The sequence below is a fragment of the Rhipicephalus microplus genome, chromosome 8 (genome assembly GCF_043290135.1).
Source record: "Rhipicephalus microplus isolate Deutch F79 chromosome 8, USDA_Rmic, whole genome shotgun sequence".
Lineage (NCBI taxonomy): Eukaryota > Metazoa > Arthropoda > Arachnida > Ixodida > Ixodidae > Rhipicephalus > Rhipicephalus microplus.
Genome location: NC_134707.1, coordinates 37,453,243 through 37,474,923, shown reverse-complemented (window position 1 = coordinate 37,474,923; position 21,681 = coordinate 37,453,243). Strand labels below are relative to the sequence as shown.

Genomic DNA, 21,681 nt, shown 5'->3' with positions numbered 1-21,681 from the left:
CGGCAACGATGGCCTCAACGGACATCGCGCAAGCCTAAGGAGTTTGGCTCCTAAAAAACCTTCACTCAGGCCTCTGGCACACTTAACAGGGCCGTCAGTTGTCGCAAGTGGATTTCAACAAAGGCGAGCGGTCAGCGCACCTTCCTTCATCTAGATATTAGGCGCGTGAGCTCTCAATCGAATCGAGCGTCTACTAGAGCCTGCGGACGCAATAATGGCCATTTCGCATGCCCTTGAATGCGCATCTTAAAGCCACCACAATTTGCACCTGCTTTCTGGAGGGATTCGTGTTTGCCAGGAATGCGCGAATTAATCAAAGCGACGGGAGAAACCGCGATTACATTCAGACTATTTCATAGCACGCTTGCGCTTGCTCGCGTCGGCTTTGGCTTGCCATTCTCTGTCATCAATTTGGCAGCCCCGTGGCCGATGATGTGAGAGTAACGAGATGAAACGCTTTCTAGTCTATGTGTTTCGCAGTGCTGACGATAGGAGTGGACGCCCTAGGGAGGCTGTAAACTTCGAACGTCTGCAAGCTCTTCTAACGCCGACGAACCACCCGATCCATACGAAGTGGCATGAGTTACCCTGTGCACATTCGACAAGCATCTGACTCTACGTATACAGTAGACCCGACTTCGAAGGTGCGTAATCTATCTTCTGATGTTTAACGTTCCTGCGTGTTACTTGATCTGGCGAAAATACAAAATGCTTTTGTTATAGGTAAATGCACTTTCAATTATGTCGATATAAATAGGTCGCGAGGCTTGAGGCGAAAGCGGTTCAGAACTTGTTGCCGGCGAGATCAGCGAGGGTGTTTATGGCTGCCTAGAATGAAGCGTAGCTAGGGAATCACCCCTACCGAATAACAATTTTTATTGAAGGGTTTACGATTCAGAACCGTAAAAATGACGTTTTTATCAGTGTGTGATTTTATGACAGTGTTGGTAATTAAGGCGAAAATTCTTGCTCTTACCCCTCTTCTAAGAGAGCTGCATGCCGTTATTATTGTTACTAAAAAATGCAGTTGCCGCCCTAAAGGCACAAGGAAGAGCGCTCGTAAAGTTTTGCGAAGACACGCCCCCCTCACACATGTCGGTGTTCCGCACTTGCTTGTGGTCTCAGAATCATTGTTGTGATGATTTATTTTTTTGCTATGTGCCGAGTTGTGCGGGTCATTTCATCGTTGGTCAACGTGTTGAATACGGAGTCAAACGGGCATCATGATGATGCAGATAACATGCCACGCAGAGCGATTGCCTCTGTACCCCGCGGAAACGCTTTCTGCAAGGATTCAGTAGCAACGCACTTACGCTTGGCGACCCATGTCTCCTAAACAGAAACCGGAGCAATGCTTCGAAGTGTACCTTCTGTTGTCGCTGATTTTTCAGTGATATATATTGCCATGACCCGTTTTCTTTCGCGAAAACGTCGTACCTCCTAATGTACCACTTATCCAAGAGTAGATCGCTAAGCTATCTGTCGCTCGACGATTCACATGCTTGCATGCATACGATAAACTTAACGATAATTTATCCCAGCATGAGGCAAGATGTAGTGCATGTATATAGTGTCTGTGCACTTGTATTTATTACATCACTTGGTCTCACTCTCCGTGTTTTAATAAAACTGCGCTAAGAGTGACCGCTGTATTGTATGTTTCGTTGTTTTCATAGTTATGCACAATTAGTGAACATTGTTTTGTTGCCATTTTTACTGGCATGTTTTATTGCATATTTGCGTTGTTTTTGTTACTATCAATAATTACTTAATCGCTTTTTTGTTGCCATTTCGTTGTAGTTATCAACATGTCATTTTCTAACAGGAGGTCCCCTTTACGCCTTGTGCTATGGGACCTCCTCAGTGCGTGTATATCTACCTCATAATACTACCTCAATGCGTGTATATCTTTTGCGACAAATAAAAATAAATAAATAAATAAATAAATAAATAAATAAAAAAAGACAGCATATCCACGGAGTGAATGATAGAGAGTGGGGCGAAGAATTCGTCCATCCATTCGTCCTTGCTTCCGTCCGTCCATGCGTCCGTCAGTGTGACCGTCCATGCGTCCATCAGCCCGTCCGTGCGTGCGTCTGTTCTTGCGTCCGTCCCTGCGTTCGTCCATGCAGCCGCCCCTGCGTCCGTTCATGCGTCCATCCATGCATCTGTCTATGTGTCCGTTCGTCCATCTATTGAACACTCCAAGTACCACCATCTCGCATCTTTTCATCATATATTCCCCATATAGAAGCACCGCCATCCAGCGGACATTCCAAGGACTAAACGAGAGGTGGCACACGCACACTTTCTTACGGCTTGCGCTTCGGATTCACTTCCCACCTTTAACCACCTCGAGTTCATGGTATATACTAGTTCACTGTATTCATGGCACTGCGGCCGAACGCTTGCTAAACCTTTCGAAAACCAAGGAGGTTACGCCCAGCGAGTATGACGTAGCAAACTTTTTCAGTCAGATAGTGCTCAATGTACATGTTAATGGCTGCTAATGGGAAATGAGAGGCGGAGAATTCGGCTTTTACTTTCTTACGGCTTGCGCTTCGTATCTACTTCCCATTTTTAACCGCCTCGAGTTCATTCATGGTATATACAAGTTCATTGTATTCATGGCACTGCGGTTCAACGCTCGCTAAACCTCTCTAAAGTTAAGGAGGTTACACTCAGCGAGTATAACGTAGCAACCCTTTCTTGTCAGATAGTGCTCAATGTACATGCCAATGGCTGCTAATGGTGATCGCAGCCTGCGCGTTAACTAAAAGCCGAATGCTCCTGTCTCTCATTCCCCATTAGCAGCCACTGACATGTACATTGAGCTTTATTTGTTATTGTTCAACAACGCACAGAAGAAGTCTCTCACTGGCACCACCTTGGAGGTCAAAATGTTATACTTGTTATATACTACAGGGGACGAACAGGTGCCGCTATAAGGAGCTTCGCCCCTAAAAGAAAATTGCTCAGTTTTTGCGTGATCAGGCGCCATTTCGTTTCGCTAAAACCGAGGCACAGAATTTATGTGCGCTCTAAGGATACCGCATATGTGCGAAGCAATTACGGAACGCGGTGGATGGGAGAGCAATTCTGTAGCCTGCTTTAATCAATTTGCGGAAGATGATACGAACGCTGATTAAAAGTTAGAAACAAAAGTTAATTATGAAAGTTCAAATGACATCGCAATAGCTTGGGTAGCTAGGGATGCGATGCTAACGCAGCCTGGAGAACGCCGAGCATGGCGTACGTTTCGCATAATTTTAATATCGCCACATGCAGCATCTCATGCGCATCGCCCAACGCTACGTTTGTTTTAGTTCTGCCATTAGTATCCCAAAGAACAAATGGCGCATGGCGTAATCTTACAAAGCAGCTTCATGCGGATCTAGGGGTCACGGGTTGTAAGCCAAGGTTGCATTCGTTAGAAGAACAAACTCTCCTGATTTTCTTTTAATTTGCAGCTTTCACGTGTATATTCATACATGTATGCATACTCGAGACATGACGGTGACGCGAAATTTTACAAAGAGTGCCATATAATTGCTATCGCAATTATTCCGTAATGTCCAATATGCGCATACTAATATATGAACGAAGCTGCTTTATATACTAGTGCCGTCAAACTCAAAGTTGCTAGATTTCAAGACGAATTTTAAAGGGGTCATTATAGTCGAGCTGTCAATTATTTTGTCACAGACAGACTCGTATGAGTGAAGTACTGCTCGTATTCCATCTGCATGAGGAATGTTCGTACATAGGGATGCTACGTCAAGGGTAACCAGGAGTGAATCAGGGGGGACAGAAAGGTCGGCGATGTCGGACAAGAAGTGGTTAGTGTCTTTGATGTACGATGGAAAAGAAGACGGAATTCGATTAATTACTGTATCTAGAAATTGGGTGACCAGTTACGTAACTGTACCATTGCCGTAAACGATGGGTAGACCAGGGTTTCCTGATTTATGTATTTTTGGCTGGAGGTAAAAGCGACCCGCGACTGGACTTAGTGGAACGAGGGTATGCAGAGCCGAATTGGGAATTTTTCGCTTTTCAACGAGGCTAGTTAGCGTGCGTATAAGGACAGACTCGAGCTGCTCAGTGGGGTCTTCGTCTAGCCGCCTGTAAAAAGTGCTGTTGGAAAGCTGTCTGGAAGCTTCGCTGTCATAATCGTGTTTGTTTAGTAGTACCACAGCTGCACCTTTATCAGCTGGTTTAATTATGATGTCACCATGACATTTCAGTTGCTGCTTTGCTGCGGTTTTGTTGATCAAAAGGTTTCTTTTAAACGGAACCTGTTTGCTATCAATATCTAGCACATCGCGTTGAACGGCAGTGATATAGAGGTCTAGGCACTCATCTCGTTGAGTAGGTGGGGTCCAATGTTTGTAAGATGGCAAAATAGAGGTAGGGGCATTAGCAGGACTTTTGTCAAGGAAGTATTCTCTCAGGCTTGAGTTTCTGGCAAAAGTATCGAAATCCTTCATCAGCTTGAATTCACTGTCACTGGACGAAAAATGAATCCTCGTGACAATAGCGAAATTTCATCAACGGAAAGTTCATATGATAACAGGTTGGCTACGTTACGTGATGATAGGGGGTCACCTCGAGGTCTGGAATTATTAGATTGCGAAGAATTTTCAGCGGTATGCCTCATCAGAGGAGTATGAGGCGCAATAACTTTGTCCCTGAAAGGCTTCTTTCTTTTAGCTGCATATATTACATCTGATGTTTTTCGCAGGTATGCTGCCAGCAGTGCACATTCATAAATGGCGAGTTTATGATGGGAAAGTAATTGGCTTTCTTGGTTACGAATGGCTTTGAGCGATGTTTCGTAATGGCGAATGACAATGCGGACCAAATCAAAAGAAGCTCTCTAGAGCACCTCGTTCCACGCGACAACCCCAGAACTAGACATGCTAGCTGTGGTGGGTACTATGACAATGTGGAACCATCTAGGTACAATGCTAGCTTCTAAATAAGCCTTTAACGTAGAGATATGCAATTCGCACCGAATCCGCTTTGCTATCATTTTTAGAATTTTCAAGAATATTCTAGATACAGAGTAGTCGGAAGAATTTTTACTGGGACGTGTAGTTGCTAGTCACGGGGCCTTGCTTTTCAGAGGGCCATCGGTGCGATGAGTTCACAGTAAGTAGCCGGAGGCTTGAGCAGTAGGGGCACTAGAAGCCGAAACACTGACAGTTTTGCACGTAGTAGGCGTCGGCTGTTGTAGTCATGGCGGGTTCGAAAGAGAATGGTCCGTCGTCGACTGTACTACCGCAGGAATCGTGTCGTTGGGCTGTCTAGAGCGTATCTGGTCGTTCGATGCTCGAGGCGAGTGATTGCTGCACGTCACGGGTGATTTCGACAACCCTAGAATGGGCTGAACTTGATCGTCTGAGGTTGGCTTCGTAGTAGACTGTGAAGGTGAACGATGGACTTCGGTAGTTGACAAGCCGACGAGCCGCTCTCCGAGAGGAAATCGGTTCGAGAGGATTCAAGGACTGGTCCGCTGGGTACAGATTCATCCTTGCTGCCTTCACTAGTTCGCTCATGCGCGGAGACACCGCGTGTCGGGCGACCACTAGTTGTAGGTAAGCTCGATGAGTACTTGTTTGCCTGAATAGAGCTGGTAGGACTCCAGGAACCCAATAGATGGTTTACAGAAGGACAGTTCAATGGGGGCCAACTGGTCAGGTCAAGTGTCGAAGAGAGGTGGCCGGCAGCGGCTTCATTTGTTGTCGCAGAGTTTTCCTTAGCTGGAACGCGGAAAGCAGTTTGTGCACAAGTACGCCAGACGAGGCAGAGTCACTGAACCTCGTCACGAATAATTGACACAGGTGACTTGCTTGAATTTCCGTTCCCTCGAAGCTGAGGTGTAAGCCATCAGCAGCCAATGCGCGGGGGGGGGGGGGCAGCTCATAGAAACCGTGGTCGATGAAATAAACGAGCCAAAAATGACGGCAGTAGTCTTGTAAGAGCCTGTTTAACTGGTCAGCCTCTAGGTCGAACCTTTTAACTAAAGACAGATTGTTGCAGAAACGACGTCGGTTAGTAGATCTCGGCAACACAAAGCTCACACATATCCTCCTGATTTCGGGATGTACTTTTGTGATGGCTTCTAACAGTTTGCGAAGGCCCTGGAAGGCGGCGTGAGTGGTGCGGAACGCCAGGTCGTTGGTACCAGCATGAATGACAAGAGTTGTCGCGGTGGAAGAAACGAAGCCCAGTAGAATGGCCGTATCCTTGACAAGGGCGCCGGACTGCGAAACAAACGCTGGCGTGCCCGCCACATTTCGGTCAAAATGCTGGAAGACGTACTTGGTTTGGGAGCCGTCCAGAACTACTGTGGAAACAGTGGTGTTCGGGTACTTCCATGTGATGCTTTCTGACGTGGGCGTTCCGGTGTCCATTGTAGGCATAATTGCAGGGAATATATTCCTGGACACCGGTAAATAGTATGAATAAAAAGAATACACACCTCGAAAAACAGAATATATATATATTTATATATATATATATATATATATATTCGTGCACAGTCTTGTGAGACGCTGTTCGTGTAGAAATTCGAAATTCTATACAATGTCCATGCCACTTCGGAAATTTTGCTTTTTCGCATCTTCCAACAGCCTAAGCAATGTAGTAAGCTCTGAGAAATAAACGATCTCAGGATATTCAAATGAAGATTGAAAACATAGAAAAACTAACACTTAAAACATGGTCCGCGAATAATAATTTAGCTCGGCTCTATCCTGCGTGCTGCAAACGACCGTCCCACTTTTTCGCTGGTATGGCTCGTACACCTCGATACATCGTGTGGTATCATTTAGATGAGTTAGCAGGAGCGAACGATGCACGGAGAACCTTGGCGTCGGAAATGACTTGCAAAGCCTCAAAGCGTCTTCAAAAGCGTGACATCCAGCCACAGGGTTTTGGTTTTGTTATTACTGTCTTGTCGCTAAAGTATGACGGGTGGCCTTTTCATTTTTTTAATGGCTTTTTAGAGCGGCTCCTGATAAGAGTCACTGCACTGGTAGCCCTGAACATCACGTTTTCCTGTTTTCTTTTCGTTCGTTTTGTCGTCACAGCATGCTCGCAAGGTGAAGCTTTGTCTGATTTTTCGCCCATGACTCGTTCGGCGATTTGAAACGCGCGATTTGCTACGCTACATGCTGTAGCCTTTACGATGAGGATTTGCGTAAGAAATGAGCAGGCATATATTGTGGCGACACACTACAAAAGTTGTGGTCATTTGAGTTCGTGAGAGGCTTGCGGTGTTATTTTTTATTTCTAACAAAAATAGTTACCAAACACAAAACAAGCGCTGAATGATGTTCTGCCGAGCTCGGTCATCTTGTATTCTTATATAAGTAACCTCAACGAAACAGCCGGGATAGTTCACAACAGCAACCTAAATCTTCGAAGATACGTGGACATGATGACGGTGCACAATTTTACGTACGTGCATAAACTTAACTGCCAACGTTTAGTTCAGATAAGCTAAAAGAAGGGTTCATTTCCTGATATATAGCGAAGACATCAACAAACTTCATTGTCATAACATAGAGTGCTTTGACGCAGTTTTCGAATATCGCTGCTACTGTGCCTTCTCTCCTTCTCCGTAAAAAAAATTGCTTGTGACCTCAACGAAGAAAAAAATACTTGTAATCGACAGTCACGGCAAAGAAGCGGATTTATTAGGGTCACAAGCCCAAGTGGTGAGGAGCCAAAATTAAAAAAAAAGATGAGCGTAGCCCAGGTGTTTCATGCAGACCATCGCACTTGCCATGGGCAGAATGTCAAGCATATTTGTTGCTGTTCGTATCCATGTCAAGTTCAATCCCGTTTTGGTGCTGACTTTTTGTCAAATCAAAAATGCAGACGATTCCGGTTCGAGAACTTTACGTGTTAGAGACGCCAAGCTAAAGCTAATCATCTATGCAGGTTAGGCAGCAGCAAAAAGTACAGCATTTAAGCACCATAGACACTAAAACTCTTCGAGTACCATCGCAGAGTTATTGGTGCACTCTGAGCCACAGAAGAATGTGGTAACCATCGTCACGCTCAGTCATGGCTCGTCTACTGCTCAAGATGTGCGTGAATTTATGCCACCGTTTTGAACGTCGAGAGAGGCTTACTGAACCTTAACGCATGTACATCTGTAGTTCAAAGTGGAATCCTTGCGAAAAAACTTCACACGCACGCACACAAACATACACACACTTGTGTGTGTGTGAGAGAGAGCTAACATACAGTATGCAGGAATGAAAATTTTCGAACCAAGCGGCGCTTCTTCACCTATACGACGCCGATTGCTTCTGCCAAACACAAAAATGTGAACGTACCTGAAAAACGTACCCGTATCTCCCATATTCATTATAAACGGGTAGGCAGGCCCACACAGCACCCCTAGCATTTTCTACAGTTTTCAAGGACGATCTTCAAATCGGCAAAGCACCCATTAGGCCCCGGCATACCTGCTCTTTCATCGCCGAAATGAAAAAAAAAGAAAATACAAATGGAACGACTCACGAAAAAATCCACTTGCTGGTACGAAGGGCATCTGATTTGCCTCGTTCCTCCGCGGCGGTTCTTCTTTCGACAAAAGACGTCGAGACCGATAGGAATTCTCGCGTCGGTGCAAAAGAAGTCATCAATCTATACTTCTACAATGGTTCTTGTCTGTGTCGGAAGCAATAAGAGCGCTGAGATTGTGCTCTTTGCTGTCTTAAAAAGTGCACCACTTTTGCACTCCACCCGGGGAAAAATACAAAGAATTTCCTGACCTCGCTTTTAAAGGGACTCTGATTCAGCCAAGTTGCCGTGTTCGTAGTTAACTCGGCAAGAAAACAGCCCCATAGAACAGAAAGAAAGATTGTGTCTTCATTGTCCCTGTTCTTTTTGCGCTTCTTTTTTTCTTCGCCACTACCGGTTCCTCGTAGGCAGTTAGAGCGTAAAAGACATCACGGAAACGCACAGGGGACAATAAAAGCAGTGGGAACACAAAAAGTGAACAAAGAAAATAATCGGCATTTTACGGAAATCTCGAACAGTTCCAGGCTTTTTTTCGGACCTTGTTTGCCAGCGAAATGGCACATAAAGTCTGTTCCACGCCCTGACGCTGGTTTGTTCGAGGCAAATTTTTGTTCCGGCTAGTCGCATTGTGAACTTCGTTTCAATATGTCCTCGAACACTGCTCGTGAAGGTATAGCCTCGCTATCTCGTGCCCTACCCTATCAGCGACGTTTAGGTTTTACTTCCTGTCTAGTCAGTCAAGCCCTTCCGGTCTTCGCTATCCCGGAATAATAATCAGAGACACAGAGACCTGGAATTACGAGTAGGGCGCTGTCAATATCGGTGATCACTCATGTAACAGAGGTATGAGCGTAGTGCTGCGATAGTACCATTTAGGTGAATTTACGACCAGCATATTTTGCATGAAAGCGATAAGGTATTCATAAAAGCGGAGTCTAGCATTATAATGTCGCTTCAAATATTTGTTTATTTCGAATAAAAAAAAGCAATTAAAGTCAGAGTGGCCAATCGTTATGGAAGAACTTTTCTAGTTAGGTTTTCACACTAAGTTCGATATTTGTTGGCATCATAAATGAAAAACTGTTTCTTATTTTGCTGTCCAAGTACAAACTTTTTCTCTCAAAACTGTCTCTTTCTTCACTGCGTTGAGACAAAATGGGCACTGAGTAAATGGGCACTTGGTCGGGCTTCTCGAATGTCCCTCGACGCTCCGCAATCTGGCGTGTTTATCGACGCGTCATGCACTATACAACGTTTGCACTTGTCAAAGTTCGTTGTCGTTCACCCTTTGTTTGTTTTGCACAGTTTACTTTAATACAAATTTACTACCCAGCTCAGTCAGCAGGCAGCATGCATTTCGGCTCACACTCACTTTTGAGCACATTATTTTCTGGCGTTATGAAATATTCTTCCAAGTCGATCGCAGACTGCTTTTAAGGATTTTCATCACGTTCACTTGAGCTTGAGCTGAACGTCATCATGCAAGTGGCAGATAAAGGTAACGTCTTCCTTTCTCCTCATTACGAGCTGCATCCCTTCTTTGAAATTTTTTCACGCACTCATTTACCGTTTTTCTTTATTTCATTTGGCTCTCTTCGTAGCAGTGCCTAGAAATTCAATATGATCGGGTTGTCCAAAAACCTGCCTAACACATTCTGTTAATATTTGGCTTAGTTGTACACACACACACACACACACACACACACACACACACACACACACACACACACACACACACACACACACACACACACACACACACACACACACACACACACACACACACACACACACACACACACACACACACACACACACACACACACACACACACACACACACACACACACACACACACACACACACACACACACACACACACACACACACACACACACACACACACACACACACACACACACACACACACACACACACACACACACACACACACACACACACACACACACACACACACACACACACACACACACACACACACACACACACACACACACACACACACACACACACACACACACACACACACACACACACACACACACACACACACACACACACACACACACACACACACACACACACACACACACACACACACACCGGGAAACAGGCTCGCAGATGCTTCTTAAAAGGGCATGACGTCTGTATGCTCTATCATGAAGGGGGAAACATGGAGCTAAGCAAAAGAGAGGAAAGAAACGGGGAAGAAAAGAAAAAAAAAACGAATTGCACAGACGGGCACAAAAACGTTTCAGAAGTTCAGTTTGTAGCAGCGACCTGTCAATTGCCTCAGCAAGTGCTAGCGTGCCCCACTCTACATGGGCCGACATGAGCCTGTTTGTCAGTAAATAAACGATGTGCTCCTTTTCAAAATAGTACCGCTCTACTAAGGAGTTGACTCGTCTGAGAGTGAGTATTGAAACGTATGCGACACTTACGTATTGTAGAAACAACACGAGAAATGTCCACACCAATGCGGAAATTTCGCGTCTACACAAAATGGAGGGAGTTGTGTTCAGTGTTCTTTCCCGTACTTGCGAACATATGTGCTCACTAGCGCCCTAGACAGTTATTAAACTGTGCACGGAATTCGATGAGCTTTATGCGGGGCGACGTTTTGAAAAAAAAACAATTAAAAGAAACGTCACGCATAAGCATACTAATATTAAGAGAGACCTTAAGTGTCAGCGATATTACGCTATATCCCACCATGCACTAAAGGAATGGCTCACCCTTTTGCAATAAATAATAAACACACTCGACGTTATGTAAGGGCGGCACGCACAGCATCACCTTTTTATTAGGGCCTGTAGCTGCGACGGTGTGCTATTTAGAAGCACGTGGTTCTCGCTCATTAGATACATCTTAGATTAAGGGATAATTTAAGGAACCCCAGATGGTCGAAATTTCCGGAGCCCTCTACTACGGTGTCTCTCATATTCATATGATGGTTTGAGATTAGACCCAACATGTCGTTTAAATACAGAACAACATGAATGTTCCCCGTTGGCATTTACCAGCATTTACCCCAGTACATAAAAACACCGCTAGAAAAAAAAAGAGAGTCATTTAGGCGTCAGGTACTTGGTTTTCGTATAAGGGTTCTTTTCCTAAGCAAAGGAAGGCTTCAGCCCTACCCCACTACGGAAACTAAGACCCGAGCAGTAGGGGGGGGGGGGGGGGCACGTTAGGGACTCATTTAATACTCTACAAAATTGAAAAAGTTCTGTTTTTAGCCGACATGTAGCTAAAAACGAAAATCTTGTTGGCGTTAGTGTTCAAGTAAGTCTGAGCGGTTTGTAATGGGTGGGTCTTTAGAATGCCCACTTCTTGCGAAATTCTCATGTTTTGATGGCTGGGAAAATCACACTTTTCTGTCAGGCAAAATCACCTGCGTTATGGAGACTCCTCGAATTACATGACAATCATATAGTATTTTTTCCGGTGTAGTTGAAACAATAGCATGTTTTTTTTTGGTAGAACGTCTGTTTGCCACGTTGACGGCCTTGGTCCATTTTTCACTATGTCCAAACTCTTTCTTATTTGCATCTTTCTCAGTTTTTAGTCAAGAATTTTTCGCCCACAGTTAAAGACTCCGATGCCGACAATGACAACAGCCCCAGCATTTCTGCGAAACTATCTCTTTACGCCTTAAGCAGTGATGGTACTGAACCTTGGCTTTTATAAACGAAGGCTTTTTTTTTGTTGGGCTTACACAAAACAGCACAAAGGTAAAGCTTTAACACGCATAACATTCCTATAGCTAGCAGCTCGCCTTCATACTGTCTTATAAAGCTTTTAGCAAGCAATAAGAACACGTCAGTAACTGGCGAGTGAACCTCACACATTCATTGAAGTGGGCAAATACTTGCCCAGCCCTTGAACTATAGTTCAGGCATTGAACAATGCAAATACTTTATCAGGCATTGAACCAAGCTTGTAATCGATAAAAAATGAAGTACTTTGACATCTGTGGGTGCCAAATACCTAGCATATGAAGTTCTAGAAATTTTCAGTTCGGGAATACCGCGAAAATACGAAAGATACACTTCGATATGATTGACGTCACACGCGGTGACTTTCGCGTGAGATTTAAAAGTTGATCTGTAAGCTTTATTTTCTTCTCTACTAATGCACTTATAGCGAAACACGTCGCATTGGTGTTCTCATGGTCCAGTTTATCAACGTAAACAAAGTCAGTATTTCTCTTTTGTGTCCCTGTAATGCATTTAATCACTTCCGAGCACACGCATACTTGCCTGTCCGAAGGAAGGCAGGAAACGGTCCATGGTCCTGGATGAGATGATGACGCAGTCCGGCATCTGCTGTTGCTGCTGCTGTCGCTCGTAAGGCGGTGGCGCCCGTGGGAGCGGCGGCGGCAGGGGCGGTGACGAGGGCTCGTCGGGGGCCCCGTACTCTTCTTCGTCGGGGTCGCTGAGCAGGGACCGCTGCGAGCCCGGCACCACCGAGCCGGACGTAGCTGGTGCAGCGGGCGAGCGCCGGCTTGAACCCTGGCGCCTGGTCATCGACCCGGTCGGCTGCCAGTCCAGCATCGTCTCGGTGCTGCGACTGCTGCACCTGAGAAAGAATGAAGAAACGCAACGACGTATGCGTGAGCGTCCGCTAGTGCAGGCTGAAACAAGGCTAATTTCGCCGATTTGACGGTACATTCACAAACGACCATGACCTTGTCTCCACCGTCTACGCTACAGAATCCACCTGTATTATACGCATTCCATCTTCTTGGTGCATTAAGGAAATGGATGATGGGAAGTTTTTTTGTTGTTCAAGAATGAAATACCACCATTGCCAGACTGCAGTACTGCAACTTTTTAATAAAAAAAGCCGATCACACGTTCGAGATTTGTCTTGGATGTCACAGTCATACAAGCATATGGAAAGGGTTTGTCTGCGGCATTTCTCGCGCTAACGCGGGTAAAAAAATCCTTCTTTGTTTTTACCCGCGTTAGCTAGCAGACTTTTAAGGCCCTTATACAGACACCTATCATAACCATTATTCGCTCCTCTTGACCCGTGACCTCGCGCTCTTTGGCCATCAAATGGCCCTTGCGCCATGAAACACCACACAGCATCACCATGAATTTACCAATCAGAAACCAGAGAAACATTTCTTGATATTTCAGTTTTCCTGTCTCTTATATAGAAGAGTACGTGTGGTGCGCTAAATCATTCGCTTTTTCATCTATTCAAATGGCCAGTGTTGGTTGGTAACTAACAAGAAAGAGAAAAAAAAATGTTCACAGCTTGCATGACTGGCACCAGGCTAGTCCAAACGGTGGAGCTAGTGCACGGTGTTAGGCAGGCAGACAAACAACTTTATTTTGGTCCTGACAGGTGAGACAGTGTGCCAATTGAGTTAAGCACATTACTCGGCACAGAGCGGCCATGCCTCTCCGCACGTTCATGGGCCCTCTGGAGAGCCTGAAGCTGGACGCCTTTCGTTTACGGTTTGTAATTACCGTCGCCCTGTCTTCTTCTGTTTTAAAGTACTGTTCCACAGGGCACGACCAGAGTATGTGACTCTGAGAACAATATTAAACCCAATCTGGGCAAGGTAGATCAACTTCCGGAGGAAGCATGCTAAAAATCCCCGATAGGGGTAAGACCTTGCCTGGAGCATCCAGAGCGTGCTTAAGCAATTTTTTTTTTTTGGGGGGGGGGGCGGACACGGGGCGCACTTCTTTGATTCCGTGGGGTAGGAGGCACTTCCTTGAAAGGGTCAAATTTTGCTCTGTATGTCGAAAAAAAATTTGGGGAGGAGGGGTGGGGGGGGGCCCTGTGTGACACGCCCAGGTTACGCAACTGAGCTAGTTTACAAATCAGGTGCTAAGATTTGTCTAGTAGATCCAACCTTTTGCAGAGATGCCATTTCTTTGTAGAACTAATGCACATTATTAAGAACGATTCATCTCATAAGTATGTGCGCACATACTTGTGAGATGAATAGTTCTTAATAACGTCAGTACTTACGTTGTGTTACATGGTATTTGGTCGAGTGAGTATTAGATACGCGATATTACAATATTTTTAGTCACGTGAGTAATAATTAGGTGACATTACGGGATTTTAGTCACCTGAATAGTTAAATAATTTCAGTCTTTTACTTCGTGACCAGTTGTTACGTGATTTTACGTGACCTATATTTGGAATTATGACTAGGTTTTACGTGATGTAACGTCAGTTTTGACTTTGTAACAGACTAGCTCATCAGGATCTTTGCATTGTGAGCCGGACGAATCGGCGCACCTGTTATGGAAGAAAAGCAGAAGATGACGAACAGAACAAAATGAGTGCGTGCCGGTTAACGATTTTGGTAAAACTCAATAAGATTTTGTAAGACTACTCAGTTATTGGCCAAACCCCCACAGTGGCCATGAGCTACAAGAGAAGGTCAACGAGAACAAGAATTGCAATTCGTGCTCTCCGGATTAACAAAAATCATAATCAGCTTTGTTGTCAAAAAACAAAATCCTATGTTAATCATTATTCTATTGAGAGAGCTTACTATTAATAATTGAGCACACCATGTTTTAAACTGTCTGCGTGTATTGAGATTCGTAGAGTTTTTTCACTTTATTTCTCAGGAATAGTTTGGCGCTTATGGAAGTGTGTTTTTATTAATACCAAGTTCACAGTAAATTTGATATAATTTATAGATGTGTACGAGACGATATCATGGGTCGAACAACTGCTTTATTGTCTATAGTGACGAGTTTAAGTAGGCCAGGCGGGTGACGTCACGCTTACGTAGGAGCGACAGCTTGCGCTCGCTATCGCGGCCGTGCCAACTCGGTTACAATAGACTTTTTAGAAGTTGTGTAATTTTGCATTACTCTCAGTACTCCGCTATCTTAGATGGAAAGATATCTAAATTCGAATACATCGCGAAACCTGAAACGTGCTTTAGTTGTCGGAAAGTTGGAATGCACAACCACATGTCAAAAGGATCACGAGAACTTGAATACAAAACACCAACCTTCGCGTGTATTACAATCATAAAACTTGTTGCAAGAAATACAAAACCAGGAAAATTGCCCGATTTATAAAGTACGCTTAAGACACGTCTTCCCGATAAAGATTAGAACAGCGTCATATTAGTCTTTTAAGTCTGAGTTTGTCGGATAAATTGAGTTATCAAAAATGTTATGGGCGAGTGTTGTCGGATTTGTTTTTTTTCATATTCAATCGAAAATACGAAACCTTAGTAGTACCTTAATATAAGCGATTCTGTCGTACTCCAAAACAAATGCGGAGGCATTTAATTCGAAGTGAATTCACATTAGTTCACAATACCTGCGCTGCGGACGGTCAAATACGGTCCAGTACTGCGACGGAAGCGCGGGCAGTCGCCGAGCGCGTACGTCCGTGAGCGCTAGTGACAAGCCTCTGGTTGACCTCTTATGAAAACCATTGGAGACCATCGTGCAGCTGATGTGCTTCGGTAGGCTAAACACAATAACACGCCCTTTTCAATAGTCTTTTTTGCTGAGCTCGCACAGTCCTATACTGAGTCACTCTCTACGCTGTTGCTCTCCTCTACAAGGCACCAGCCATGACTAAAAGCAGACGCGGTGTGCGTCTGCTGCTTCGCGTCACTTGTGGAGTCGTGCGTTTGACTCCTTAACCTTTACGGTGACATTTTCGTTTCCGTAGTGTCGACCGACAGCGCTCATTTCCCAACGCTACACTGAGCACTTGGAAGTGCGCGTTTGTTATGTGACGTCACGAACACTTGACTAATTTGCAACATTTGCCAGCGGCTCTCCTTGTGAATCTGTATAATGGCATGCACGTTCAGAAACAGGTGTGAGGATGAAGACATTATTTATGCTAGCAGGGAAGGATATGTTGGTGGAGGGAATAGAAGGCATACGCGTCTAAGATCTCGGCGGCCCTCTTGACCCGAGCAACCACCTGGTCCTGGACTTTGGTGTCCGATGTGCATGTGACAGTCTCCCACTGCTCCTTTCTTTAATAATGTTTGAAGAGTTACGTGATACGTTCCGAGTATCCCTTTCCCCACATGTTTAAACCAGATTAGTTCTTTGTTGGCAGAAAATCTATAAAGTCGAGGGACATATATGGCCTTCAAGAGGGAGGAAAGAGTGGTACGAAACGTAGGGGTATGTAAATGGCTGTCTATTATTTTTTGGTGGCGAGAAGCTTGACGATTTGACGTGTGGAGTAGGGGTATAGGCAGCCGTATTTGTTTGGTGGGAGGGTGGGGGTGGGGGGGAAGAGGCATCTAACATATTTTGGAAGGGGAGCTTATAATGGCCATTTTTTGCTCAGTATGCTGTCGCAAAAAATATTTCGTGGGGGGAGGGGGGGGTTGAGGGCCTGGCTTAGTATGTTATTCCTCGGCTACACTCTAAAAAAACGTCCCGTATCTGTGGAGTATTTCTGCTGCCAGCAATAATCGTCATCTACTTCTCTTCCGGTGTTGCAATTGGCACTGACTGGTCGATGTTTGCATCGCGTGTTGAGAACGCTTGCCAAGAAGGCCTCGCCTGCAGCCTGGAAAATACTATAGCGGAAGCTATGCAAGCGTCCAAATGTAAATTACCAATTTCGTCTAAAGTAACACAGTTTGACATCGAACTGGAAAAATTACGAGCTATATGAAGGCGTGCTGAACGACGATACAGACGCACAAGATCAATTTACGATCTGAGGGAAGCAAGGTGGCTCCAGAAAAAGATTCAACGACGAATTTACAAACTGGAGAGCGAACGCTGGAAAGCATTCTGCGAATCTCTAGACCCTCATAAACCTCTGTCATATATCTGGAGAACAATTCGTGGTCTTCGCTCCTCTCCACAACAACGGCATCCTTTTAAAGCTTTGGCACTCCATCATGGAAAAACAGAACTCGAGGTGGCTGAAGAATTTTGCACGAGAGTTGCCGGGAATATTATGAACGAGAGCATCGACGCCGTGATCGTTCCTGAGACGCGATTACCAGAAATGGACATTCCGTTCACCATGGAAGAACTGGAAGGTGCGTTAGTCGCTTCTAAGCGCATGTCATCGCCAGGTCCTGATGGTATTACTTGTAGTGCGTTGGGACACCTTGGACAAAAAGCCAGAAAAGAACTTTTAACATGTTTCAACAACTCCTGGCTCAGCGGCAGTGTTCCTCGAGAATGGAAAATAAGCCGATTAATACCACTTTTGAAATCGGGAAAATCACCATTGGACTTGACAGCGTATCGCCCTATTGCCCTCGCAAGCTGCCTCGGAAAAGTGATGGAAAGAATGGTTCTATTTCGTCTCGAGTGGTACTTGGAACGATACACCAAATACCCTTCTTGCATGGCAGGCTTTCGTCGGGGCCGCTCCTCCATTGACTGTGTCCTTGACTTATCGACATTTGTTCAACAAGAAAAAAGTCGCAAGCGCATATCAGTGGCACTCTTTCTTGACGTGAAGGGTGCATATGATAATGTAGCTCACGATGCCATCCTCACTTCCCTCGCAGCAATGGGCATTGGTGGACGAATGTTTCAATGGATAAAAGATTATGTAACTGGCAGGGGTTTCTTTGTACAAACAGATGAGGGTACAACTGCCCAACATTACACCTACTGCGGAGTACCTCAGGGAGGTGTTTTAAGCCCCACATTGTTCAATGTGGCCCTCATTGGTCTGGTGAAGGTTCTGCCAAAGTCGGTGTGCCTATCTATATACGCCGATGATATTTGCCTCTGGAGTGCTGCATTTACTCGCCCTCAGGTGCGTGCACGAATACAGCAGGCAGCAACCCTTACAACAGCCTACTTTCAGAAACAAGGCCTAACAATATCAACTGTGAAGTGCGCGTTGATGGCGTTTACACGCAAACCAATGACGCCATACCCTGTTTACATCAATGGGCAGAGTGTCAAATATGCACGGACGCATCGTTTCCTGGGCATAATAATCGACAGAAGTCTTTCGTTGAGCCCACATTGTGCGTACTTGAAGAAGAGACTGCTATCTATTGTGCATATCATGAAATTCTTGTGCGGTAAAGCATGTGGAACTTCTGTGGTCTCCATGCTACAGCTGTACAGGGCCCTATTTCTGGGTCTATTGCGCTGCAGCTTGCCGGTACTGACTAACACTTGCAAATCTAATACTCATTCATTGGAGAGTTTGCAGGGTCAGGCACTGCGTATCTGCCTAGGACTGCCCCGATGCGCTTCTACTTATGCCACAATCATGCTTGCCAAAGACCATCCGGTCAGCACATATATAGTTGTGGATTGCCTCAGAGCGCACATTCGACATGCTAGCCGTGTCCCCGACCACCACTTGGCCCTTATACCTCCGGAAGACCACGTGCTACGTTTTCAGACGTCATAGCCAAGCACCTAAACAGCATTCCATCAGGATATACGCCAGCTGCGAGAACGGCTTGTCCTTTGTGGTGCCTCGACCAGCCGCAAGTACGTCTAGAAATTCCGGGAATCAAAAAGAAAAGCAGTCACTCCAGAGTAGCATTGAAGCAAGCAACACTGATATTATTACATGAGTTGTACTTAGACCGAACGCAGATATGCACTGATGGGTCCGTCTCATCCAGCAGCTCATCAGGTGCCGCTGTGATTCCGGCTGCAGAAATGACAATCAAGTTTAAGTTGTCGCATATGACTACATCTACGGCATCAGAGCTTGCTGCTATAAGGGCTGCTTTACAATATATCGTTCAAGAACGTCCAGGAAAATGGGTCATATTCTGTGATTCGAAGGCAGCGCTTCAGAGTTTGCAGTCTGCCATGCGTAGGAGGAGTCATGACCAACTGGTACAAGAAATAAGACATTGCCATCATGAAGATCTTGCACGAGGGCATGATATTATATATCAATGGCTGCCTGGACATATCGGTTTTACCGGAAATCAATTAGCCGATGATGCAGCCCACTCAGCCCATGAAGAAACCCGTGTAGTCCCGATTCCTCTATCAAGGAATGATGCAGCAAGACAACTTTACCTGCTGGCTCGAGATCTCACACGCACGTTCTGGTCGTCTTCCAGCTTCCAAAGGTGTCAATTTTATGAACTTGATCCTTCGCTCAAGCTAAAGCTACTATCACAACTTTCCCGCTCCGATGCGACACTGTTATGCAGCCTTTGGTTGGGTGTTGCATTTACAAAGGTGTACTCCTTTCGCATTGGTATGGCAGACACTCCTACATGCGACTACTGCGGAGCTGAAGATACCATCGAACACGTCCTGTGCAGTTGCGCTTGCTACGACACACAGCGATGCCAGCTCCGGATGGTTTTGAATCGACTTGACCCCGGACCATTTTGTGTGCAGAAGATACAAGGACCTTGGGCATCTGCCTCAGTAGCGCAGAAAGCAACAAAAGCACTGCTACTTTACCTGAAGTCAACAAACCTGAGCGACCGCCTGTAGACTGTGTGTGCTCCCCGAGTGTGCTCGTAATTGTGTGTACCTTCTCATCTCTCTGCAACCTCTTTTCTCCCCTTTATCCCTTCCCCAGTGCAGGGTAGCAAACCGGATGTGCGTCTGGTTAACCTCCCTGCCTTTCCTCGCATCTTTATCTCTCTCTCTCCCTCTCTCCACTTCGCGTACTTTAGCCGCCGTGGTGGTCTAGTGACAAAGGTACTCGGCTGCTGACCCGCAGGTCGCGGGATGGAATCCCGGCAACGGCGGCTGAATTTCCGATGGAGGCGGAAATGTTGTAGGCCCGTGTGCTCAGATTTGGGTGCACGTTAAAGAACCCCAGGTGGTTGAAATTTCCGGAGCCCTGCACTACGGCGTCTCTCATAATTATATGGTGGTTTTTGGACGTTCAACTCCACATATCATTCATTACATCACGTGCTTTCCTCATTTTATCACCATGGTTCCGGTAGTTTGCTGTGAAGACAGGTGCATGTGCTATATGTGTGACATAGAATTCTTGAGAGGAAAGTGGCCAGCGCCAGGGCTTCAAGAATTTTCGCGTGGCATGACTACCTAAACACACCATTATTTTTTATAGATTGTGGCCACTGGGTTGGGGTGAAGATAAATGATGCACTGAAAACTGTGGTATTAAGTTATCTCACGGAAGCTAAAAAGACCCCTCGTTCTGAACAGTGCCATGTGGTCTAAGACGTTGTAAGGGGCCCAAGCCTAGCTCGACGTTCCTCGAGCACAGGCGCCAGACGCTTCACTTCCACACAGCCCGTCATCGGCAGGCGTTCATATGAGTTCGATTTCTTTAAGAGAATTGAGCATTCAAAGTGCAGTTTGCGAGACGTGGCCTGCAATAAAGTTTCATACGGCAGTTTCCGAAACACTAACAGTCGTAGTGTATCGGGCATGAATAAAGCTGTGGGACAGCCGTCTCTTCCGTTTTTTTTTCGAGAAGTTGACAGTGATGGATTCGTTTGTGATCACCTTACTATTGCAGTCCACAGCAGAGTTTTCCATGGGAAACAAAGGTATTCTGTTGCATCGACATATAGCCCGTTAGAACCTCCATGTAATTTTTTCCAGTAGGTATTTTGCTCTTTAGATTCGACGTGTAGAATGATGAGTGGGGTGCATTGTCTTATAAAGCGGTCGCATGAATAAATGGCTCGTGGTAGGAATGTTATGCTTAGCAATGTGACAAAGGTGCAGATGCGGGTAGAAGCTAAAATGTGACTGCCTGCGCTGGTGGTCACGAGCCTAGCTTATTCAGTTGCTAATTAGGTTTCACTGATTTTCGATGTGGTACCCATGAGTCCTGTCTGATGGTACCATGCTTTCGAGGCACTGCGTGCTATTCCTGGCCTTGCTCGTAAAGTCGGTGAAGAAGGGTGTTTACGAAGTTCTCCCCTGCTGGTTGAAGGTGATGGCGAGGTAGAGTACGGGTGATGTTACTTATCAGAATATCCTGTATAAGACGAAGTAGTTGTCGGAGCCCCCAATTTTTACCAGAGACTCTTCCTATCAGTATGGGGTGATCGCAATGATATGACGTGAATAAAGTCTCACGTGTCTGAGTATTAAGTCGCTCAGTTTAAACAAGTAAAGCTAGCACAATAATCTGCGAGACTCCAGGAATGAGGCACTTCATTATGTGAACTTCGACGGTGAGTCTGTAGAA

At 45.4% G+C, this 21,681-nt stretch overlaps 1 protein-coding gene across 5 annotated transcripts in view; it reads right to left on the bottom strand.

Moving 5' to 3' along the window:
• The window catches only part of LOC119165343 (uncharacterized), a 250,681-nt gene that overhangs the window by 30,981 nt on the left and 198,019 nt on the right, over positions 1–21,681 (bottom strand). For all 5 annotated transcript variants that reach the window (XM_075871556.1, XM_075871559.1, XM_075871557.1 and 2 more), the window contains one exon: positions 12,824–13,146. In XM_075871556.1, coding sequence (XP_075727671.1) covers positions 12,824–13,146 — 323 coding nt within the window. The remainder of the gene's footprint in view (positions 1–12,823; positions 13,147–21,681) is intronic.